Source organism: Oncorhynchus gorbuscha, linkage group LG15 (assembly GCF_021184085.1).
Source record: "Oncorhynchus gorbuscha isolate QuinsamMale2020 ecotype Even-year linkage group LG15, OgorEven_v1.0, whole genome shotgun sequence".
Classification (NCBI taxonomy): domain Eukaryota; kingdom Metazoa; phylum Chordata; class Actinopteri; order Salmoniformes; family Salmonidae; genus Oncorhynchus; species Oncorhynchus gorbuscha.
Genome location: NC_060187.1, coordinates 8,166,775 through 8,192,993, shown reverse-complemented (window position 1 = coordinate 8,192,993; position 26,219 = coordinate 8,166,775). Strand labels below are relative to the sequence as shown.

General features: G+C 49.4%; 1 protein-coding gene and 1 long non-coding RNA gene across 3 annotated transcripts in view; both read right to left on the bottom strand.

The window, feature by feature from the left end:
• The window catches only part of LOC123996927 (WW domain-containing transcription regulator protein 1-like), a 72,333-nt gene that overhangs the window by 16,527 nt on the left and 29,587 nt on the right, over positions 1–26,219 (bottom strand). For both annotated transcript variants that reach the window (XM_046300780.1, XM_046300779.1), the window contains exon 2: positions 19,379–19,515. In XM_046300780.1, coding sequence (XP_046156736.1) covers positions 19,379–19,515 — 137 coding nt within the window. The remainder of the gene's footprint in view (positions 1–19,378; positions 19,516–26,219) is intronic.
• On the bottom strand, positions 6,476–8,738 carry LOC123996928. The gene is made up of 3 exons (XR_006832057.1): positions 8,726–8,738; positions 8,362–8,475; positions 6,476–6,719 (listed from the first exon to the last, which is right to left on the bottom strand). It is a non-coding gene; the product is annotated as an uncharacterized LOC123996928 (long non-coding RNA).

The window sequence follows — 26,219 nt, the reverse complement described above, 5'->3', positions numbered from 1 at the left end:
TCTTCGCCCTCTCCCTCTCTTCCCTCTCCCTTTCCCTCCTCTCTTCGCCCTCTCCCTCTCTTCCCTCTCCCTTTCCCTCTCTTCGCCCTCTCCCTTTCCCTCCTCTCTTCGCCCTCTCCCTCTCTTCCCTCTCCCTTTCCCTCCTCTCTTCGCCCTCTCCCTCTCTTCGCCCCCTCCCTTCTCTCTCTCCCTTTAGCTCCATCTCACAGTCCTCTGCCTCCTCTCTTCGCCCTCTCCCTTTCCCTCCTCTCTTCGCCCTCTCCCTCCATCTCACAGTCCTCTGCCTCCTCTCTTCGCCCTCTCCCTTTCCCTCCTCTCTTCGCCCTCTCCCTCCATCTCACAGTCCTCTGCCTCCTCTCTTCGCCCTCTCCCTCCATCTCAGTCCTCTGCCTCCTCTCCTCGCCCTCTGCCTCCATCTCACAGTCCTCTGCCTCCATCTCACAGTCCTCTGCCTCCATCTCACAGTCCTCTGCCTCCATCTCACAGTCCTCTGCCTCCATCTCACAGTCCTCTGCCTCCATCTCACAGTCCTCTGCCTCCATCTCACAGTCCTCTGCCTCCATCTCACAGTCCTCTGCCTCCATCTCACAGTCCTCTGCCTCCATCTCACAGTCCTCTGCCTCCATCTCACAGTCCTCTGCCTCCATCTCACAGTCCTCTGCCTCCATCTCACAGTCCTCTGCCTCCATCTCACAGTCCTCTGCCTCCATCTCACAGTCCTCTGCCTCCATCTCCTGCTCCCCCCTCTCCTCTCCCCCCTCTCCTCTCCCCCCTCTCCCTCCTCTCCTCTCCATCTCACAGTCCTCTGCCTCCATCTCACAGTCCTCTGCCTCCATCTCACAGTCCTCTGCCTCCATCTCACAGTCCTCTGCCTCCTCTCCTCTCCCCCCTCTCCTCTCCTCTCCCCTCCTCTCCCTCTCCTCTCCCTCTCCTCTCCCTCTCCTCTCCCTCTCCCTCTCCTCTCCCTCCTCTCTCTCTCCCTCCCTCCCTCTCTCTCTCCCTCCCTCCTCTCTCCTCTCCCTCCTCTCCTCTCTCTCTCCCTCTCTCCTCTCTCTCTCCCTCCTCTCCTCTCTCTCTCCCTCCTCTCCTCTCTCTCCCTCTCTCTCCTCTCCCTCCTCTCCTCTCCCTCCTCTCCTCTCCCTCCTCTCCTCTCCCTCCTCTCCTCTCCCTCCTCTCCTCTCCCTCCTCTCCTCTCCCTCCTCTCCTCTCCCTCCTCTCCTCTCCCTCTTCTCTCCTCTCCCTCCTCTCCCTCTCCCTCCTCTCCTCTCCCTCCTCTCCTCTCCCTCCTCTCCTCTCCCTCTCCTCTCCTCTCCCTCCTCTCCTCTCCCTCCTCTCCTCTCCCTCCCTCCCTCCTCTCCTCTCCCTCCTCTCTCTCCCTCCCTCTCCTCTCCTCTCTCCCTCTCCTCCTCTCCCTCTCTCCTCCTCTCCTCTCCTCTCCCTCCCTCTCCCCTCCTCTCCCTCTCCCCCTCTCCCCTCCCTCCTCCCTCTCCCTCCTCTCCCTCTCCCTCCTCTCCCTCTCCCTCCTCTCTCCTCTCCCTCCTCTCCCTCTCCCTCCTCTCCCTCTCCCTCCTCTCCCTCTCCCTCCTCTCCCTCTCCCTCCTCTCCCTCTCCTCCCTCCCTCTCCCTCCTCCCTCCTCTCCCTCCTCTCCCTCTCCCTCCCTCTCCCTCCTCTCCCTCTCCCCCTCTCCCTCTCCCTCCCTCCCCTCCCTCTCTCCCTCCTCTCCCTCCTCTCCCTCTCCCTCCTCTCCTCTCCCTCCCTCTCCCTCTCCCTCCTCTCCCTCTCCCTCCTCTCCCTCTCCCTCCTCTCCCTCTCCCTCCCTCCCTCCTCTCCCTCTCCCTCCTCTCCCTACTCTCCCTACTCTCCCTCTCCCTACTCCTCTCTTCGCCCTTCCCCTCTTTCCTTGGCAGTTCAGTGTCTCTCTCTCCCCATCTGTCAGCTGGACTTGAAGTCTGGATGAAGAGCAAAGGAACCTACATAGTTTACCTACCCTCAACACAGACTCAACGTGTGTGTGTGTGTGTGTGTGTGTGTGTGTGTGTGTGTGTGTGTGTGTGTGTGTGTGTGTGTGTGTGTGTGTGTGTGTGTGTGAATTTATGATTTCACCTTTTCTATAAAGCAAGACATTTAAGGACCACAAGGTTTTCCCCAGATACCCTTACTGTTACATCACGTACTTCACAATTGGGGAAAATACCCATCCATGATCTTCCTATTAAACTCAATGATGTAATTCCCAGAGGCTCAATGCACTGCCATTTTGGATACAAAGCTATTAGTTGCAACAGTCCCCATGTTTGGTGACGGGAGCAGACAGGAAACGCAGGTTATTCTGGAGGAAACTCCGCAGAGTTGTAACTAGCTGGCACAGACACAGAGTAAAAACTAAATCTGATTTTAAGCCTAACTTTAACCACACTGCTAACCATAATGCCTAACCTTAACCTTAAATGAAGACCAAAGTGCAAATGTTTGTTTTCATTCATTTTGACAAAAGAGCCAATTTTGAATTTACAGCTGGCCCATCTAGTGCAAATCGATCGGTTCTCCCTGTAGGACAAGACTCATCCCAATAAACATCAACCTGTACAGGAAAGGTGGCAGGTAGCCCAGTGGTTAGAGCAGGTAGCCCAGTGGTTAGAGCAGGTAGCCCAGTGGTTAGAGCAGGTAGCCCAGTGGTTAGAGCAGGTATCCCAGTGGTTAGAGCAGGTAGCCCAGTGGTTAGAGGCAGGTAGCCCAGTGGTTAGAGGCAGGTAGCCCAGTGGTTAGAGGCAGGTAGCCCAGTGGTTAGAGGCAGGTAGCCCAGTGGTTAGAGGCAGGTAGCCCAGTGGTTAGAGGCAGGTAGCCCAGTGGTTAGAGCAGGTAGCCCAGTGGTTAGAGCAGGTAGCCCAGTGGTTAGAGCAGGTAGCCCAGTGGTTAGAGCAGGTAGCCCAGTGGTTAGAGCAGGTAGCCCAGTGGTTAGAGCATATATTCAAACACATCCAATAGATTATGGAATTATTCCTTGTTTTTATAAAACCAAATAGCCAGAGTAGAGGCATTAGGTTTGGATAGGGGCCCAACAGACAGATGATATGCATGCAATTGCACACAGAAATACACAGAGCAGGATCTTTAGGGTCGGGTCTGGGACAATGCAGGACACACCCTATCAGAGAGCGCAGATTGGGGAGGCAGAAAACAGACTGCAGTCTGGCCAGATGTGCAGAGCTCCACACGGCCTCAGCCACAAGTAAAATAACACTCTTAAACAACCTCCTGTTCCCCCACCCTCTTCTCTTCTGCTCTCTCTCCCACACCCTTATCCTCCACCTCACCCTCTCTTCCACTCCCTCTCCAAACTCTCCTCGACTTACTCTCCCCACCCTCCTCTTCAAGGCTAGCACTGGGTGTCACACCGACCCGACTACAATGATGGAAAACACATGATCAGATAGATGAGTTCAACAAAACGACGAGCCAGCAACCCCTTACAGCTCCCAGTCACGATATCAGCAGAGAGAGAAAAGTTGGGGCAACGGAAAGAGCAGCAGTAAAATAGAGGGGGTAGGGGAGAGAGGGAGAGAGAAGTAGAGAAAAGGGGAGAGTTGAGAGAGAAGTAGAGAAAAGGGTAGAGTTGAGAGAGAAGTAGAGAAAAGGGGAGAGTTGAGAGAGAAGTAGAGAAAAGGGTAGAGTTGAGAGAGAAGTAGAGAAAAGGGTAGAGTTGAGAGAGAAGTAGAGAAAAGGGTAGAGTTGAGAGAGAAGTAGAGAAAAGGGGAGAGCTGAGAGAGAAGTAGAGAAAAGGGGAGAGAGCGAGAGAGAGGTAGAGAAAAGGGTAGAGTTGAGAGAGAAGTAGAGAAAAGGGTAGAGTTGAGAGAGAAGTAGAGAAAAGGGTAGAGTTGAGAGAGAAGTAGAGAAAAGGGGAGAGTTGAGAGAGAAGTAGAGAAAAGGGGAGAGAGGGAGAGAGAAGTAGAGAAAAGGGGAGAGAGGGAGAGAGAAGTAGAGAAAAGGGGAGAGTTGAGAGAGAAGTAGAGAAAAGGGGAGAGAGCGAGAGAGAGGTAGAGAAAAGGGGAGAGTTGAGAGAGAAGTAGAGAAAAGGGGAGAGAGCGAGAGAGAGGTAGAGAAAAGGGGAGAGTTGAGAGAGAAGTAGAGAAAAGGGTAGAGTTGAGAGAGAAGTAGAGAAAAGGGTAGAGTTGAGAGAGAAGTAGAGAAAAGGGGAGAGTTGAGAGAGAAGTAGAGAAAAGGGGAGAGAGCGAGAGAGAAGTAGAGAAAAGGGGAGAGAGGGAGAGAGAAGTAGAGAAAAGGGTAGAGTTGAGAGAGAAGTAGAGAAAAGGGTAGAGTTGAGAGAGAAGTAGAGAAAAGGGTAGAGTTGAGAGAGAAGTAGAGAAAAGGGGAGAGTTGAGAGAGAAGTAGAGAAAGGGGGAGAGTTGAGAGAGAGGTAAACGGGAGAGAGCAAGAGAGAGGTAGAGAAAAGGGGAGAGTTGAGAGAGAGGTAGAGAAAGGGGGAGAGTTGAGAGAGAGGTAGAGAAAGGGGGAGAGAGCGAGAGAGAGGTAGAGAAAGGGGGAGAGTTGAGAGAGAGGTAAACGGGAGAGAGCAAGAGAGAGGTAGAGAAAAGGGGAGAGTTGAGAGAGGTAGAGAAAAGGGGAGACCGTGAGAGAGAGAAGTAGAGAGAGAGAGAGAGAAGGGGGGAGACAGTAAGTACTAAGTCTTAGTGGGGATGCTCTGCCAACAAAGACCTTCTTGTTTCGTTTACTTCCTAGAAACAGCTGTCCAACAGGGTCAAAGGGAAAAAAAACTGGAAAAACTGAAACACTTCCAGTCTCGAAAATCTGCACTAAAACCTCCACCATCCCCTGCTCCAAACAAGAGCTCCCCAACACATACACACACAGAGCTCCCCAACACACACACACACACACAGAGCTCCCCAACACACACACACACACAGAGCTCCCCAACACACACACACAGGGAGCTCCCCAACACACACACACAGGGAGCTCCCCAACACATACACACACAGAGCTCCCCAACACATACACACACACACACACACACACACACACAGAGCTCCCCAACACACACACACACACACACACACAGAGCTCCCCAACACACACACACACACACACACACAGAGAGAGCTCCCCAACACACACACACAGAGCTCCCCAACACACACACAGAGAGCTCCCCAACACACACACACACACAGAGAGCTCCCCAACACACACACACACACAGAGAGCTCCCCAACACACACACACACAGAGAGCTCCCCAACACACACACACACACACACACACACACACACACAGGGAGCTCCCCAACACACACACACACACACACACACACACACACACACACACACACACACACACACACACAGGGAGCTCCCCAACACACACACACAGGGAGCTCCCCAACACACACACACAGGGAGCTCCCCAACACACACACACAGGGAGCTCCCCAACACACACACACAGGGAGCTCCCCAACACACACACACAGGGAGCTCCCCAACACACACACACAGGGAGCTCCCCAACACACACACACAGGGAGCTCCCCACACACACACACAGGGAGCTCCCCAACACACACACACAGGGAGCTCCCCAACACACACACACAGGGAGCTCCCCAACACACACACACAGGGAGCTCCCCAACACACACACACAGGGAGCTCCCCAACACACACACACACGGAGCTCCCCAACACACACACACACACACACACACACACAGAGAGCTCCCCAACACACACACAGAGCTCCCCAACACACACACACACACAGAGCTCCCCAACACACACACAGAGCTCCCCAACACACACACACACACACACAGGGAGCTCCCCAACACACACACACACACAGGGAGCTCCCCAACACACACACACACACACACACACACACACACACACACACACACACACACACACACACACACACACACACACACACACACACACACACACACACACACACACACACACACACACACACACACAGGGAGCTCCCCAACACACACACACAGAGCTCCCCAACACACACACATACACGCGCACACACACACACACAGAGAGCTCCCCAATACACACACACACAGAGCTCCCCAACACACACACGTACACGCACAGAGCTCCCCAACACACACACACAGAGCTCCCCAACACACACACATACACACACAGAGAGCTCCCAACACACAGAGCTCCCCAACACACACACATTCACACACAGAGCGCTCCCAACACACAGAGCGCTCCCAACACACAGAGCGCTCCCAACACACAGAGCGCTCCCAACACACAGAGCGCTCCCAACACACAGAGCGCTCCCAACACACAGAGCGCTCCCAACACACAGAGCGCTCCCAACACACAGAGCGCTCCCAACACACAGAGCGCTCCCAACACACAGAGCGCTCCCAACACACAGAGCGCTCCCAACACACAGAGCGCTCCCAACACACAGAGCGCTCCCAACACACAGAGCGCTCCCAAACACACAGTCCACCAGTTAATATCTGTCAGTGTGCATTACATTTGATAAGAAAGCTTAGGGAGTTCATGTCAAAGTGACATGTAAGGGGGACAGAGTTTGTGTATACATGCATGCGTGTGGACAGTGGTCAGGGACCAGGCAGGCAGAAGCGCCCACACTCTTCTCACGCACAGGCAGTCTCAGAGGACAACCTCTTGTGCAACAGGAACCCTGCTTGGGCGGCTGGCTGGGGGAGAGAGGGAGTCACAAGTCAGGCCCAAAACTCTTTAAAAAGGCATAATAACATTAACTTATAGTTCATGTTTTCAATATTAATCAAAATGATGTTTTTTTTTTGTCAAGGGAAACAGTAATGTGGTGTTGAAATAACGACCCTATAAAATCTGTGATGTGGAGAACGCGGGCGGAATCACAGAATCAAACAATATACAACAAAAAAACATCTTGAAACTTATTAGTAAAAATGTATTAATATGAATTAAGAATAAGATAAGACCTAATGCATCAGTGTTCGTGTTTTACTTCATCTGTCTGATGAGGCAACGTAGGAAAACTGAACGAAATGTAGGCGTTTTATAGGGCCCCTACCTAGTGGTTTAAATCAGTCTCCAGGTAGAAAACAATGAACACGTTTTAATCTGATACCAGAGAAACACCACTTAAATTCTCCTTTGCAGTTTTTCCTGGGGTCAGTCTCTTGCCACATCTCTCTAGGGACCGAACAGGCCTGGGGTCGGTCCTTGCCACATCTCTCTAGGGACCTAACAGGCCTGGGTCGGTCTCTTGCCACATCTCTCTAGGGACCTAACAGGCCTGGGTCGGTCTCTTGCCACATCTCTCTAGGGACCTAACAGGCCTGGGTCGGTCTCTTGCCACATCTCTCTAGGGACCTAACAGGCCTGGGTCGTTCCTTGCCACATCTCTCTAGGGACCTAACAGGCCTGGGTCGGTCTCTTGCCACATCTCTCTAGGGACCTAACAGGCCTGGGTCGGTCTCTTGCCACATCTCTCTAGGGACCTAACAGGCCTGGGTCGGTCTCTTGCCACATCTCTCTAGGGACCTAACAGGCCTGGGTCGGTCTCTTGCCACATCTCTCTAGGGACCTAACAGGCCTGGGTCGGTCTCTTGCCACATCTCTCTAGGGACCTAACAGGCCTGGGTCGGTCCTTGCCACATCTCTCTAGGGACCTAACAGGCCTGGGTCGGTCTCTTGCCACATCTCTCTAGGGACCTAACAGGCCTGGGTCGGTCTCTTGCCACATCTCTCTAGGGACCGAACAGGCCTGGGGTCGGTCCTTGCCACATCTCTCTAGGGACCTAACAGGGTTTTGTGGCGAGTTGGATCTCCACAGATAACCCAGTATCTGGGTGAGGAACGCGCTGAGAAGAGAGGCTCCCTGGACACTTCCCTATATCATATCATTCTGGCCCCCGTCATCAGACCCCTGGCCTGGCTGTCATCAGACCCCTGTCATCAGACCCCTGTCATCAGACCCCTGTCATCAGACCCCTGTCATCAGACCTGGGAGACCCCGTTAGTAGTCCAACTGTTGATGCTGCAGAGACTGGTCAGAGTTCATAGTCCCCCCTCCTGGCTCGCGAGTCAAGGGGTATGAATACTTTTCGGAGGTACTGCAGCTTCTCACAGGAAAAGCTCCGCCCCTCAGGGGGGCACAGAGTTAAGGGGTCAAGGGTCAGGTATGATGGATCAAGGTGCACAGTTTGATTAGTTCGGTGCTCGTGTGTGATCAGGGGACTTTAAGGGTGAATGGGGTTGATCGGTTGGTTGGGTTGGAGGGTCGATCAGGTAGTGATTTAGAAGGTGGGACTTGGGGGCGGGGGGGTTTACGGCCCAGAGGTTACTTACTGAGGCAAACGTCCACACGCGGGTTGAGCCAGGACATTCGTTGTGTTTTGTGGTCAATGAAGTAGATCTCTCCCTGAGGATTTTCAGCCTGTTCCCAGCCCTCAGGCAGCTCCCCTGTTCACAAGCAGCAGCACCCCGTCAGCCAGAGTACTTCACCTTTACCATGCCCGTTGAAATCAGATTAAAATGACTAGTATTGTCATTCCTAATTCTATGGCTATAACCTTTACCATGGCTGACTGATGCAGTTCCCAGGGACCACATTTCACAGTAATGACAAGTTTTTTGGTTGTTTAAAATCATTGGAATTTTACAACAGAAGCAGGTCTGACTAACCTTCAACAGTTGTTCCTCAGTTACTGACCTGTTTATTTACCTTTTTGTTCCATCGGGTGACTGGATCAAGAATACAACGTGAAAGAGTTGAAGTGGAGTAGAGAGCTTATCGACTGACCCGTCTTGATGAGTCAGCATGAGTAACAGTGGAGATAAGCAGGAATCGTGACTAGAGCTAAATCTGAGAACTGCTGAGTCAACCGCCCGAGTGGGATCAGGGGTCACTCACTGGGTTGCCATGGGAGATAGAACACAGGGCAAAAGGACGGGAAATTCCACTGAATCTATTGTAGAATTACGGGGACAGTGGTCATTGTCAGCCTTGGTAATGGAGAGATATAGGTTCCTACTGTTTTGATTACGAGATTGTCTTGGGAGTTGGGTTGTGAACATAGACACTTTTGTGTTCTCTGTAAGTTAATGGACAATGAAGTACATATCTTTTTTTTTTTTAATCAGGTGTTTAAGTGCAGGTCTGAAACAAAACCTTGCACACCATCACCTCTCTAGGGCCGGGATTGATGATGATAATTCTAGAAACAAGAATCACAACACTGCTCAAGGAGTAGACAGCATGATCGAATCAGTAATCATATGCCTATGAACCAGAATTATACTGTTAGCATCGAGGTGGTGTGCCCTAGCAGGAAGTCCACTGTGTGCAGCTCACCAAGCACTAATAAAAATAACCAGAGCATGTCTAATTCTGCTAAACTTCCCAGAAAAGCAAGAAAAACATTCAAGCATCCCATAAAAGTGTTAAAAATAGCCGAATTAAATCAATAATTTGCTAGTAACAGATTGACATTCACATTCTGACAATCTCTGAAACTCACTTAGAAAATACCCATGTTTTGTAGTGATTCGTATTTATTTAACTAGGCAAGTCAGTTAAGATCAAATTCTTATTTTATGATGACGGCCTACCCCGGCCAAACCCTCCCCTAACACAGACAACGCTGGGCCAATTGTGCGCCACCCTATGGAACTCCCGATCACGGCCGGTTTTGACACAGCATGGGAACGAATCAGGAACGATCGAAATCGGGAGCCCTTAAAGCACTTATGTTGTTGATGTAAAGAATATTTGTTAGTCCGTGATGTGTAATGACGCAAATAGGTCTGGCTGTACAACCGATTGGCAAACGTATTTCCACATTGAGAAAGCATGTGACTAAACTGAATAAAAAGAAGAAGAAACTATGAAACAAAGACAACATTTACATAGATAACTCCGCTCCACCATTACGTGAATCAGATGGCATTAAAAAGCCCACTGATACTGCCAATTACTTGAATAATGTTTTCATTGGCAAGACTTTCGAACTTAGACATGACATGCCAGCAACAAATGCGGACACTACACATCCAAGTATATCTGACCAAATTATGAAAGACAAGCATTAAAACTTTTTTTTCTCGTAAAGTAAGTGTGGAAGAGGTGGGGGATAAAACATTGCGGATGGAAAATTACGAAGGATAATAGCGGACAATATTGCCACATTTTCAATTTGAGCCTTCTAGAAAGTGTGCACCATCAGGCCTGGAGTGAAGCAACAGTTGTTCCCCTACCTGAGAAAAGTAACGCCCCCCTTTACTGGCTCAAATAGCCGACAAGATACAATGCTATTTTACAGTAAATTGATAGACTTTCACCACACTTATAGGATAGTCAACAAGCACAGCACTTTCACAAAAATGACTGATTGGCTGAGAGAAATGTATGATAAAAAGATTGTGGGGGCTGTTTTGTTAGACTTCAGTGTGGATTTTGACATTATCGATCATAGTCTGCTACTGGAATAACTTCTGTTATGGCTTTACATCCCCTGCTATAATGTGGATAAAGAGTTACCTGTCTAACAGGTAACTAACTGTTTTTTAATGGAAGCCTCTCCAACAAAATCCAGGTAGAATCAGGAATTCCACAAGGCAGCTGTCTAGGCCCCTTACTTTTTTCAATCTTTACTAACAACATGACACTGGCTTTGAGTAAAGGCAGTGTGTCTATGTATGCGGATGACTTAACACTATACACGCCAGTTACTACAGCGACTGAAATGATAGCAACAATTAAAGAGCTGTAGTTAGTTTCAGAATGGGTGGCAAGGAATACGTTTTGTAATTGGGATAAATTGTTCACTAAAACCTAAACCTCTAAATCATGTAATGAATAATGTGGAAATTGAGCAAGTTCGGGAGACTAAACTGTCATGGTCAAAACATATTGATACATCTTAACAGCACTATAAACAAGGCAGGTCCTACAGGCCCTAGTTTCTACCTTCTTAACAACACTATCAACAAGGCAGGTCCTACAGGCCCTAGTTTCTACCTTCTTAACAGCACTGTCAACAAGGCAGGTCCTACAGGCCCTAGTCTCTACCTTCTTAACAGCACTATCAACAAGGCAGGTCCTACAGGCCCTAGTCTCTACCTTCTTAACATCACTATCAACAAGGCAGGTCCTACAGGCCCTAGTTTCTACCTTCTTAACAGCACTGTCAACAAGGCAGGTCCTACAGGCCCTAGTTTCTACCTTCTTAACAGCACTGTCAACAAGGCAGGTCCTACAGGCCCTAGTTTCTACCTTCTTAACAGCACTGTCAACAAGGCAGGTCCTACAGGCCCTAGTTTCTACCTTCTTAACAGCACTATCAACAAGGCAGGTCCTACAGGCCCTAGTTTCTACCTTCTTAACAGCACTGTCAACAAGGCAGGTCCTGCAGGTCCTACAGGCCCTAGTTTCTACCTTCTTAACAGAACTGTCAACAAGGCAGGTCCTGCAGGTCCTACAGGCCCTAGTTTCTACCTTCGTAACAGCACTGTCAACAAGGCAGGTCCTACAGGCTCTAGTTGTCGCACCTGGACTACTGTTCAGTCGTGTGGTCAGGTGCCACAAAAAAAGGACTTTGGAAAATTGCAATTGGCTCAGAACAGGGCTGTCCGGCTGGCCCTTGGATGTACACAGACGGTGACTGCATCACTACTTGTATTTGTGAGACGTATTGACATGTTGAATGCACCCATACAAACCCCACAAGACATGCCACAGGAGGTTCCTTCACAGTCCCCAAGTCCAGAACAGACAATGGGGAGGTGCACAGTACTACATACTATACATATTCCACATAAAGTAACTCATGCCAGCAGTAAAATTAGATTAAAAAAAAATAAAAAATAAACCTTATAGAACAGCGGGGACTGTGAAGCAACACAAGCAGACACATGCATACAATAACACTATACACACACGTACACATAGGCACAGACACATGCATACAAACACACGACAACATACTCACTACACACACACTAGATCAGTGGTTGTAGAGTACGAGCCTGAACTCATTTAATATTTTGTGAAATCTGTAATGAATGTATTGTAAAGGTTTTTCAAATGTATAACGGCCTTAATGTTGCTGGACCCCAGGAAGAGTAGCTGCTGCCTTGGCAGGAACTAATGGGGATCCATAATAAACCCCAGGAAGAGTAGCTGCTGCCTTGGCAGGAACTAAATGGGGACCCATAATAAACCCCAGGAAGAGTAGCTGTTGCCTTGGCAGGAACTAAATGGGGATCCATAATAAACCCCAGGAAGAGTAGCTGCTGCCTTGGCAGGAACTAAATGGGGACCCATAATAAACCCCAGGAAGAGTAGCTGTTGCCTTGACAGGAACTAAATGGGGACCCATAATAAACCCCAGGAAGAGTAGCTGCTGCCTTGGCAGGAACTAAATGGGGATCCATAATAAACCCCAGGAAGAGTAGCTGCTGCCTTGGCAGGAACTAAATGGGGACCCATAATAAACCCCAGGAAGAGTAGCTGCTGCCTTGGCAGGAACTAATGGGGATCCATAATAAACCCCAGGAAGAGTAGCTGCTGCCTTGGCAGGAACTAATGGGGATCCATAATAAACCCCAGGAAGAATAGCTGCTACCTTGGCAGGAACTAAATGGGGATCCATAATAAACCCCAGGAAGAATAGCTGCTACCTTGGCAGGAACTAAATGGGGACCCATAATAAACCCCAGGAAGAGTAGCTGCTGCCTTGGCAGGAACTAATGGGGATCCATAATAAACCCCAGGAAGAGTAGCTGCTGCCTTGGCAGAACTAATGGGGATCCATAATAAACCCCAGGAAGAGTAGCTGCTGCCTTGGCAGGAACTAATGGGGATCCATAATAAACCCCAGGAAGAGTAGCTGCTGCCTTGGCAGGAACTAAATGGGGATCCATAATAAACCCCAGGAAGAGTAGCTGCTGCCTTGGCAGGAACTAAATGAGGACCCATAATAAACTCCAGGAAGAGTAGCTGGAGAAAGGGGAGAAAGGAGAAGGGGAGGGGAGAGGAGAAAGGAGAAGGGGAGGGAGAAGGGGAGGGGGGAGGGGAGAGAGGAGAAAGGAGAGAGGAGAGAGGAGGGGAGAGGGAGAAGAAAGGGGAGAGAGGAGAAAGGAGAGGAGAGGAGGAGGAGGGAGAAGGGGGAGAGGGGAGAGAGGAGGGGAGGAAGGGAGGAGGGAGAGAGGAGAGGAGAAGGGGGAGAGGAGAAGGGGGAGGGGGAGAAGGGGGAGGGAGAGGGGAAGGGGAGAGGAGAAAGGAGAGGGGGAGGGAGAGGAGAAGGAGAAGGGGAGGGAGAGGAGAAAGGGAGGGGAGAGGAGAAGGGGGGGAGGGAGGAGGAAGGGGGAGGGAGAGGAGAGGGGAGGGGAGGGGAGAGGAGAAGGGGAGGGGGGAGAGGAGAGGGAAGGGGAGGGGAGAGGAGAAGGGGAGGGGGGGAGAGGAGAATGGGGGGGGGAGAAGGGGAGGGGGAGAAGGGGAGGGGAGAGGAGAAGGGGAGGGGAGGAGAACAAAGCAGTGGAAAATAGCCATCAGGATAAGAAAGACAGAGAGAATTCCTCTTCAACAAAGACTGGGGCATTTGCCAGCATTGTCACGCCGGAGAGAGGAGGGGAAAGGGGTGTACAACACACAGAGAACTGTACAGAGAGGGGGAGGGAGGAAAACCGTGGAGAGAGTAAACAGTTTTGTAATGGTACCCGTAAACGTTTCTCTGGGGTTCGTGTCCAGTTTTTCGTTAGTTATGGGAACCTTCTATATATGTTAGCAAAAACCTCCGGAGAACCTATTTAGCATGTTTTTGGGGTTTGAGTTAAGAGAACATACCCTTAATGTCAAACAGAATTGACCAAGAACGTGGTTAAAATGTTCTCAGAATATCCCATATTAAAATGTTCTAGATATATATTGGGCTTTTTGCCGTTATATCGGTATGGGACGATAACTCCACCGATAACCAATAACCAATATTCAGTTAGGAAGAGAATCTGAGGCTCATTCTCATGTTTCTTTATTGTCACAATATAAGAAATCAACATCTGAACCATATTTCTTGGACAATTACTCTGAGATGACAATTTATGAGAACAATTATGAGTGTAGAGAAAAGTGACACGAATTCCCCCGCTGTGAAACAGTACAAATCTTGCAGATATATATATTTTTTTAATTGGATCCGGTATTGGACCCAAAAGGCCCATAATTGGTCGGGTTCTCGTTTAATGGGACGTTGCAAGAATATTCATGTGTCCAGTTTTCTGATGTTTAGGGCAATATTCCATCAACGACACACCAAACATACAGTGTTAAATAAATAATTAATAATAAATAACAACATTGTTAAATAAAGGGTCAATAAAATGTTTACAAATCCCATGTTCTCAGAGTATAAAATATTAATGTTCCAGACACGTTTCATGGGAAAGTTGCAAGAAGTTTAAAGTTTCTATGTAAGATTAGTGTGCTATGATGGAATTATTTTTTAATTGAACCAGGTAGGCTAGTTGAGAACAAGTTCTCATTTACAACTGAGACCTGGCCAAGATAAAGCAAAGCAGTGAGACAAACAACAGAGTTACACATGGAATAAACAAACATACAGGTCAATAACACAATAGAGATAGAGATATATATATATATACACACACAGTGTGTGGAATTGAGGATAAGGCAGGTAAGGCAATAAATAGACCATAGTGGCAAAATAATTACAATTTTGCAAATCAAATGAAATTTTATTTATATAGCCCTTCGTACATCATCTGATGTCTCAAAGTGCTGTGCAGAAACCCAGCCTAAAATCCCAAACAGCACGGTGGCTAGGAAAAACTCCCTAGAAAGGCCTAAACCTAGGAAGGGGGTAGTTTGGCGAGCCAATGCTAACTAGCATTGACTGGAAGCCTACAGGAACAGCTACAAAAAAATTGTTAGGTGGGGGAGAGTGAGAGAGCGAGCGATAGAATGAACATTTGAGTTGGACATTGAAAGAACTGGCACCTGTGAATCCGTCACCAACATTCATATCAAATACATATTTTATCATTGGGTTGTGCCGTGGCGGAGATCCCTCTAGTGGTGTGGGGGCTGAGCTTTGGCAAAGTGGGTGGGGTTATATCCTTCCTGTTTGGCCCTGTCCGGGGGTGTCCTCGGATGGGGCCACAGTGTCTCCTGACCCCTCCTGTCTCAGCCTCCAGTATTTATGCTGCAGTAGTTTATGTGTCGGGGGGTTAGGGTCTGTTTGTTATATCTGGAGTACTTCTCCTGTCCTATTCGGTGTCCTGTGTGAATCTGAGTGTGCATTCTCTAATTCTCTCCTTTCGCTCTCTCGGAGGACCTGAGCCCTAGGACCATGTCCCAGGACTACCTGACATGATGACTCCTTGCTGTCCCCAGTCCACCTGGCCATGCTGCTGCTCAAGTTTCAACTGTTCTGCCTTACTATTATTCGACCATGCTGGTCATTTATGAACATTTGAACATCTTGGCCATGTTCTGTTATAATCTCCACCCGGCACAGCCAGAAGAGGACTGGCCACCCCACATAGCATGTTTCTTCCTAGGTTTTGGCCTTTCTAGGGAGTTTTTCATAGCCACCGTGCTTCTACACCTGCATTGCTTGCTGTTTGAGGTTTTAGGCTGGGTCTCTGTACAACACTTTGAGATATCAGCTGATGTACGAAGGGCTATATAAATACATTTGATGTGAAAACTTTCCATGGAAGATTGACAGAAATGTGTGTGTGTGTGTGTGTGTGTGTGTGTGTGTGTGTGTGTGTGTGTGTGTGTGTGTGTGTGTGTGTGTGTGTGTGTGTGTGTGTGTGTGTGTGTGTGTGTGTGTGTGTGTGTGTGTGTGTGTGTGTGTGTGTGTGTGTGTGTAGATCTCCTGTTTCTAAAGTGAGGCACCTTGATGTACCAGTACACTCCCTGGACAGGACGTCTATCGTAGGGTCTTCCCCCCTCAATCTCTCTCGTTAATGCAGAGATGCATCAGGTCCCATTTTCACAGTCTTTAGTACGACTCAGCCGGGGATCAAACTTCTAACTTTCTAATCTTGGGGCAGACACTAACCACAAGGCCACGGAGTAGACAGGAGAAAAACATCCCAGTGGAGTTTGAACAAGTAGAGTGGGGCAGTGTACAGACAATTATTCAGGATGAGAGACTCTATTCATACACATACACCCAGCCACACACCTCTCTGTCCCAGCCACCCCCGTCTGTGCCACCCCAACACACCGCTCTTTACCAGCCTCCCCTCCCCTCTCTGTCCCAGCCACCCCTCCCCCTCTGTCCCAGCCAGCCACCCTCCCCCTCTGTCCCAGCCAGCCACCCCTCCCCCTCTGTCCCAGCCAGCCACCCCTCCCCCTCTGTCCCAGCCAGCCACCCCTCCCCCCTCTGTCCCAGCCAGCCCCTCCCCCTCTGTCCCAGCCAGCCCCCCTCTGTCCCAGCCAGCCACCCCTCCCCCTCTGTCCCAGCCAGCCACCCCTCCCCCTCTGTCCCAGCCAGCCACCCCTCCCCCTCTGTCCCAGCCACCCCTCCCCCTCTGTCCCAGCCACCCCCCTCCCCCTCTGTCCCAGCCACCCTCCCCCTCTGTCCCAGCCACCCTCCCCCTCTGTCCCAGCCACCCTCCCCCCTCTGTCCCAGCCACCCTCCCCTCCCCTCTGTCCCAGCCACCCTCCCCTCCCCTCTGTCCCAGCCACCCTCCCCTCCCCTCTGTCCCAGCCACCCTCCCCTCCCCTCTGTCCCAGCCACCCTCCCCTCCCCTCTGTCCCAGCCACCCTCCCCTCCCCTCTGTCCCAGCCACCCTCCCCTCCCCTCTGTCCCAGCCACCCTCCCCTCCCCTCTGTCCCAGCCACCCTCCCCTCCCCTCTGTCCCAGCCACCCTCCCCTCCCCTCTGTCCCAGCCACCCTCCCCTCCCCTCTGTCCCAGCCACCCTCCCCTCCCCTCTGTCCCAGCCACCCTCCCCTCCCCTCTGTCCCAGCCACCCTCCCCTCCCCTCTGTCCCAGCCACCCTCCCCTCCCCTCTGTCCCAGCCACCCTCCCCTCCCCTCTGTCCCAGCCACCCTCCCCTCCCTTCTCTGTCCCAGCCACCCTCCCCTCCCTTCTCTGTCCCAGCCACCCTCCCCTCCCCTCTCTGTCCCAGCCACCCTCTCCTGCCCTCCCTGGTCCCAGCCAGCCAACCCCCCTGTATGTCCCAGCCAGCCCCCTGTCCCAGCCAGCCCCCCCTGTCCCAGCCAGCCCCCTATTTCCCAGCCACCCCCCCCCCCTCTCTGTCCCAGTCAGCCACCCCTCTGTCCCAGCCCCCCCCCATGTCCTAAATTCCTAAGTCTTTCACTTGTTTGTCTCTCTTTATGTTCTCCCCCTCCTCTCGCTTTGTTTACCCCTCCACTGTTCACTCCACCCATCACTCTCCAGCTGTAAACACACCTAAAATGGCCAAAGGCACACACGCACACACAGTAGTGGGCGGAAAAGAAGGAGCATTGGGCGAGTGACCGGGTGGTTTGCTGGATCAAATCCCTGAGCTGACAAGGTAAAAATCTGTCATTCTGCCCCTGAGTAAGGCAGTTAACCCACTGCATTCAGTTGTACAACAGACAGAGACACAGTCAAACCTCTCAACACAATATCAACAAAGAGTTGTTCTTCCTGGCATGTTGTCTGTAGAACAAATAACAAAGCACAAGGCCTTCCTGGAGTTGTGTTTGACACCCCTTCCCCTCTAGAGAGCAGTGCCCACTGACCCCTGAGGGCGGTGCCCACTGGCCCCTGACCCTCTAGAGAGCAGTGCCCACTGGCCCCTGACCCTCTAGAGAGCAGTGCCCACTGGCCCCTGACCCTCTAGAGAGCAGTGCCCACTGGCCCCTGACCCTCTAGAGAGCAGTGCCCACTGGCCCCTGAGGGCGGTGCCCACTGGCCCCTGACCCTCTAGAGGGCGGTGCCCATTGGCCCCTGGCCCTCTAGAGAGCGGTGCCCATTGGCCCCTGCCCCTTTAGAGAGCGGTGCCCATTGGCCTGCCCCTTTAGAGAGCGGTGCCCATTGGCCTGCCCCTTTAGAGAGCGGTGCCCATTGGCCTGCCCCTTTAGAGAGCGGTGCCCATTGGCCTGCCCCTTTAGAGAGCGGTGCCCATTGGCCTGCCCCTTTAGAGAGCGGTGCCCATTGGCCTGCCCCTTTAGAGAGCGGTGCCCATTGGCCTGCCCCTTTAGAGGCGGTGCCCATTGGCCTGCCCCTTTAGAGAGCGGTGCCCATTGGCCTGCCCCTTTAGAGAGCGGTGCCCATTGGCCTGCCCCTTTAGAGAGCGGTGCCCATTGGCCTGCCCCTTTAGAGAGCGGTGCCCATTGGCCTGCCCCTTTAGAGAGCGGTGCCCATTGGCCTGCCCCTTTAGAGAGCGGTGCCCATTGGCCTGCCCCTTTAGAGAGCGGTGCCCATTGGCCTGCCCCTTTAGAGAGCGGTGCCCATTGGCCTGCCCCTTTAGAGAGCGGTGCCCATTGGCCTGCCCCTTTAGAGAGCGGTGCCCATTGGCCTGCCCCTTTAGAGAGCGGTGCCCATTGGCCTGCCCCTTTAGAGAGCGGTGCCCATTGGCCTGCCCCTTTAGAGAGCGGTGCCCATTGGCCTGCCCCTTTAGAGAGCGGTGCCCATTGGCCTGCCCCTTTAGAGAGCGGTGCCCATTGGCCTGTCTCCAGCAGTGGAGTGGCAGAGGGGTTGATGTTCTGCAGGCTGAGTCAAGGTGGCTGTCAGATTGCTTAGCTGGGTCTATTATAGGTGTTAGCGAGGCTAACGCGGATGAGAATACCCAGTCAATGCTACGCTATCGCTAATGTGAATTAGATTAACCTGTCAATGTGAATCTGTGTTATGAAGGAGCAGTCAGGCTCTGTCAGACTAAGTGGAGCATAAAGGGGTGAGGAGAGCTTCCTTATCTCTCCACCTTCAACACAACAACATGCATCTCTCTGGCAACAGACTTCTGGTTGGTTCACACACACTCAACCAGGCTTTGGCGTTATCATGGTAGCTGGTAAGGACTGTGTGTGTTATTGTGGTAGTCCCCAGGGTGAACGATATCATTGGTGTGAGTGATAATAGTCAAGGACTGTGGCGATGTGTTAACACTGACGTGTCAGGAGTGGTTGGGTAGGATACTCAGTTGTTAGGTCGGTGTACACACACACACACACACACACACACACACACACACACACACACACACACACACACACACACACACACACACACACACATATATATATGAGTGAGTGAGACAGAGAGAGACAGAGACACACAGAGAGAGACACACAGAGAGAGAGACACAGAAAGAGACACACAGAGAGCTTGTGTGACTCACCAAGGTTGGGCTGGGACAGGGCCATGTTGCGTTGCTGTGGGCTGGCAGAGGGTGGGGGGGCGTGGAGACTCATCTGGTTCATGGCTGTCGTCATGGTCTTCCGAGGGTCGTGCCAAGTGGTGATCTTCTCCACGTGACTATGGAGCGAGAGAGAGAGAGAGAACATCAGGGGGAAAACAAAACCAAGTTACTACAGATCAGAGAGCTTTCTCTCCCTCTTTCCCATTGATATTTTAACTCCAGTATTGATTTTTCTAGATCGCGTGAGCTAGAGCTATCAGCACTTATTTCCATGACGGATCAAAACTCATTTTCTCGTTGCTCTCGTCTCAATATGTTTGGAACATCAAAATGGCAATAAAATAGAAGTGTTGAATCACAAATACATATAGAAAATCCTGAGAATCACAAATACATAGCACATCGGCGCCTAAGCATCATGATAACATCGTATGGTGAGGTCCCTTGGCAATCCCCAGCCCTAGTTACTACCATCACTCGGATTATAATATTAGACTAAGGAGAGGCTGCAGCAGGTTCATATGAATGATGCTTTTGTGCAATATCTCATCAGCTAAAGTAATAGGAAATAAGTAACTTGAGAAGTTTCAGTTGGAATGCCATGCTAAGAGAGTACAACTAGAGCCTTTAAAAACAGGTACAACTAGAGCCTTTAAAAAAGGGGTAGAACTAGAGCCTTTTAAAACAGGTACAACTAGAGCCTTTAAAAACAGGTACAACTAGAGCCTTTAAAAACAGGTACAACTAGAGCCTTTAAAAACAGGTACAACTAGAGCCTTTAAAAACAGGTACAACTAGAGCCTTTAAAAAAGGGGTAGAACTAGAGCCTTTTAAAACAGTTAAAGACCCCCCCCCCCCCAAACAGCTCTAGAAGGTTGGCAACATGTTTCTGGTGTAATTGTGTGTTGTATCATAGCTAGGCTTTTATCTTAATGAGTACGTTTACATGCACACTAATAATTCAATATTAAAACGGATTATGGCAGAAGGCCGAGTATGGCATGAGTCATGTAAAACACTCTGCTAATCTTAAAAATTGTCATGAAGGTCATAATCGAAGTAAGGCCAAAATAATATAAAATACATTTAAAAATATATATATATTTTTTTTTATAATTAGAAAGAAAAAAAAGAAAAAGAAAATTGCCATTCCTATTGTGTATTTACACTTGTACATGTGACAGCAAAGGTTAATGAAGCTTCCCTCTAATGCACGAGTGAAGGGAGATGGAGAAAAATAAATAAATAACTGAAAGTACACATCTGATAGTTTTCATAAACTATACGCACATCTGAAGTCTGATTTTGATTGGCGATTTTCTGCGTTTATCAAAAGTCCCACCAAAAGACTCCAGATGTGTCCCATGTAAACCGAGATTATTAGGGAAATCATTCTTCTCGAAAAGCATGTCAACGTTTTTAAAACAAACTATGTACATGTGTGTGTGACCTGACAATCCACAGTAAATCTCATTACTGTGTGCCTTGTAACCGTGCTCAATGTTCAAGACCAACCAGTTCCCTTAAACAGTTAGATCTACGTATCCATCAAGGCTGCTGCCAGCTCAGTGCGTGGGATGGGAAACTAGTTTGTTTACAATACAAAGTCCAGGAAGGAGTCTTGACAGTGTGGAAGGGGAGAGGAGAACACTGCCTACAGTGAGTCAGAGGGTTGTGGGTAGGGCACAAAGGGATTCTCTTTCTCTCCCTCTAACACACACAAAGGGATTCCCACACTATGCATGCTGTGACTCACTGGGGGGTGTGGGGGGGGGGGGGGGGGGTTGCACAACTCCTATCCCACAGCAGGGATACTGCCCTGATACCACCTCCATAGTATTGTTCATTACCCAGTTATATACCGTAGCATTGTTGAATACTCGTTTCTGATTGGCTTGAAGGGCGCCCATCATTTCCTAAATAATGCGTGGTATATTTGCACGGTAGAATCCAACGGCTATGGTTCATTCTTACATGTTCCACGTCTGAGCTGCTTTTGAAAGCCCAAGTCGAATTGAAAACATTATTGGCATTGTTGAATTCAGTTTTCATAATAGCAAGCTAGGACTGATGGTTTGGTTAGCTAAAACTTGCAAGTCTGTTTGGTTACCAAAGCAACTACTGTCGCTATGAAGAAAACTCACAGAACAATGAGACGGATTTTTCACTGGATGTTTAAATGTGAAGCATCCGATTGGCGCTTCCTCTCACTACCAAATATGGTAGCGATAGGAAGCCCACTGGCAGGCAATAGGAGAAGATGGAACGAGATGGATTTTGGCCGACATTCTGCAAATGCTCTCATCGATTAAAACATTTGGATCTCAATACAGTTTTGTTCCCAAAACTAGAATTTGTTAAGAACAGAGAGGACTTGCGTTTTGTAGACTTCACCCTTTAAGTTTTTCAAAAATCGTGTTGTTTAGATGGAGTGCAAATGTGAATTGAGCTATTGCTCACGCGCACTTCACAGAGTAGGCGTTCCCTAACGGAAATATGCAAATGTGTACTACAACCTGCCAATAGGATCTCGCTAGCGCGTGCTTGGCTCTGCCCACTAGGATAATTTTTTCCCCCATTGGAAATGACAAGCTGTGGTCTATCTTGGTTTAGTTATAAACATATTTGGTCATCTGGCTAGCTACTTCAGTAGATGTTAAATGATAATAACTTGTGGCGCTACGCGACCTCTGTAAAATAATGCAACTCTAAGGAAAGTTGTTTTCATTATTTTCCATACCCTCTTGTTGATTATCCCTTACATATACAGCCATACATGCCCCCAAAAAATAAACATTGGCATTTTACATGTGAAACCGAATTGCATTGTACTTAGATACAATCAAGAGAATATATATATATATATATATATATTTTTTTAAATGTTGTTTACAATGGGCACTAGATAGTCAGTGAGTGGCACAGCGCGGGGCACGCGCCTCCAGATTGAGTCAGAGTGTGAGGGCACAAAGGGCTTCTTTCCCAAACCATGTTGTGACTCACAGATGCACTCTGGGAAGGTAAAACCCCATGTTCTGTTACTCTGTGCTGTAACCCAGGCAGGAAGACTCCACTGTGGGGGTTAGTCAACGGACACCACAGGGCTTAAAAAAAAGAGAAAAAAAACAGAGCTGAGATGTAGATTCCAGGACAGACTGGAGATAAACTGTTGAGTCAGTACGACTGTGGTTACTCATCAACAAAACAGTGGTCAAAAGCTAATGAAGGAGAGACCCACAGACTTATGCTCCCCAAAAGTGAATAATAAACCTCAGCCACTCCAGCTGAATACAGACGAGACAGAGGCTAAACACTGAACATGGTAGTAGTACCAGGCCCTAATCTGGGACATCTGAAAGGAAGGCCTGCAGCTCCAAGAAACCACTATTCTCTGAGTGAGTGAGTGAGTGAGTGAGTGAGTGAGTGAGTGAGTGAGTGAGTGAGTGAGTGAGTGAGTGAGTGAGTGAGTGGTGAGTGAGTGAGTGAGTGAGTGAGTGAGTGAGTGAGTGAGTGAGCGTGAGACTACAGAGGAAAGGCTGATTGATGTTGTTAAGACGCTAGGCGGCAGAGTGTCGCTCCTCAGACGTACGAAAGGCCTGTGGGAGAGTTGGATGAAGTCGCACATAGACACTGACCGCAGGTCATTTTGTGTTTTCCTTTAATAATTTGGAGAGGGTAAGCAGATCCCAGAACTGTGCCTGGGGTGGGAGTTGCCTGTGGACGTCAGAGCACAACAGGGCCTCGGGCTGTTGGTGGGGCAGCTGTCCTGCAGCTGTGGGGAGGGGATGACTGTCTTCAGGCCCTCAGTGGGAATATCTCCTCACCTCTAAAATGGCAGTGGATCAGCTCTCTTTTCCTTTTAAAGCGAGAAAGCAGCTGATCCTGTCCTCGTGCCAAGTTGAAACTGAAGACCCTGGGTTACGGCCATGACCAGGATGGCACAGTGTCAGAATCAGACGGTGTGTTTCCATGTACTGCGGAAAACACATGAGCAGGGGCCTGAAGGCCTGAGGTTCTGGGTGGGTCTGAGGGGCTTCATGTGGTGGTGTTTGGGAAAGAGCAGCACATTGTTTAGAGGAAACGGGAACAATGGCTGAAGCAATGGAACAGGGCGGCCTGCAGGCTGAAACAACGGCCCCCCTCAGTGGCTCACGCAACACACAGACCAGGGTTTCCGTTAGCAGGTAATAGCAATTTTTTGGGCCAATGTTTTTATTTTTTAGAAAAGCCGATAAATAAAATTGTCAACCGGCCAATCGTCTGGGATAATTAAGCATTTTAATTAAGAATTTTTTGTTGCTATTACCTGCTAACGGAAACCCTGGTCTGAGTGCTGAGTGAGCCACTCAACTAAATTAATCTAAATTATTGAAAAAAAAGATATTTTATTTTTAAATGTATTTTATATTATTTTGTTTTTAAATTTTGAAAGCAGTTTACATGTCCTAATAATTTGAAAGGTTTCTCAGAAAACCAGTTGTTTTTAATTGGCCTTCGATTATGACCTTTATGACGATGTTTAAGATGAGCAGAGTGTTTTACATAACTCATGCCATAATCGACCTTCTGCCATAATCAGTTTTAATATTGAATGATTAATGTGCATGTAAACATATATATATATATTTAAATGGTTTGAAACCTGAACATTTTACTACATATGAAGCATGTCTTACCTTGCTTTAAAGTAGCCTAGGCAACATCACACCATATCCATGGAGGCGATCATTTTAGACATGTGCCGTCTCTCCATTGAAACCAGTAGCCTATTTCTCTCGTATTCTATTGGTTTAAAAAAAATCTCATTTTTTTTTCTCCTCAGTTGTCCAGTAAGTCAAAGGCACAATCCTAGTCGTATTTGCAACCCATCCTAGTTGTTGAATCTTTGAATCTCCTCTTTTTCTAAAACAGACAAGAAACTGTTCACATGAACGATGCACTTTTGAAATGTTTTCCCTCTAATTGCAGTATGGACTAAGCAGTCGCATGTAGCCTACCGCCTTGTGCACATTGCTGTGCTTCTGTGGGAAAAAATATATATAGTTTATCAACTTTTTAAGAAAAATGTTCTGATTCGTTGCATCAGACTCATTGCCTTTTAAATGTTTTATGTAGCCTAGGACTACCAGTTGTATGAATTTGAGGATGTACCATCCCAGAACTGTCCCAGAGCCTGTTTGGAAAAGGCTGACCAATAGTAAGCTTTTCTACACCGGGGTATAGTAGACTGACACAAGCAGTGGTTCGCGCTTTCAGTTTCACGCAAATGCTGCCATCAATCCATGGTTTCTGGTTTGGGAATGCTTTAATCGTTGCTATGGGAACGACATCTTGAACGTTCTAATGCGCTGACCAGCTCGTGATGTTCGTTACACGTCTCGTTGTCTGGAAGAAAATATACGGCTTTTCTAACATCTTCATAAAGTGCGCGTCAGATTTTAAATTATTTTATTTATTTATTTTTTATTATTTATTTGACCCCCTTTTTTCTCCCCAATTTTGTGGTATCCAATTGTTTAATAGCTACTATCTTGTCTCATCGCTATAACTCCTGTACGGGCTCGGGAGAGACGAAGGGTTGGAAGTCCTCCGATACACAACCCAACCAAGCAGCACTGCTTCTTAACACAGCGCGCATCCAACCCGGAAGCCAGCCGCACCAATGTGTCGGAGGAAACACCGTGCACCTGGCAACCTTGGTTAGCGCGCACTGCGCCCGGCCCGCCACAGGAGTCGCTGGTGCGCGATGAGACAAGGACATCCCTACCGGCCAAACCCTCCCTAACCCGGACGACGCTAGGCCAATTGTGCATCGCCCCACGGACCTCCCGGTCACGACAGAGCCTGGGCGCGAACCCAGAGTCTCTGGTGGCACCGCTGGCGCTGCAGTACAGCGCCCTTAACCACTGCGCCAACCGGGAGGCCCATACGCGTCAGATTCTTCTAAGAACACCACACTCGTTGTATGTTCTGTTAAAATGAATTACCATCATCTAAAATGTGATTTCTGTCATTGTGAGAAACCGTGGGTGGACACCTAATCAGGTCTCACACCCATAGCATATGGATCCGGCACTTTCCTTAAAATGTCCTGTAAATTAATACCCTGCCAGTCAAAAAAAAAATGTCCAGCATCACATTTTCCCCTACGGAAACCCTGACACAGTCTCCATCACAACTCAAAAATGTCACAGGACTTCAGCATAAACAGTCTCTTGAATAAGCTGCTTTATTTCTCCCTCTATCTACCCCCCCCATCCCCTCTCTCTCTACCCCCGCTCTCGCTACTACCCACCCCCCATCCCCTCTCTCTCTACCCCCGCTCTCGCTACTACCCACCCCCATCCCCTCTCTCTCTACCCCCGCTCTCGCTACTACCCACCCCCATCCCCTCTATCTACCCCCCCCTCCCCTCTCTCTACCCCCGCTCTCGCTACTACCCACCCCCTCCCCTCTCTCTCTACCCCCGCTCTCGCTACTACCCACCCCCTCCCCCGCTCTCTCCTCTACATGTTTACACCAGCGCTCCCCAGACGTTCAGAACCTTGTGTGTACACAGTCCACTGACGGTCTGATCTACAGAGGCACATTACAACACACTACTAAGATGGTGACTATCCTTCCCATTAACTTCCTCTGTATCCGCTGCTAAATCCCATTTCTAAATCACTCTTTGCCGCCGCCTCCTCCCTCCTAATCCTTCACCCCCCCCTCCACGGACGACTTTGTCAACCACTTTGAAAAGACAACATCCTCTCCTTATTCACTCAGCCTATTGAGTCCACTGGTCCCAATCACCCAGAACTACCCTACGCTTTGA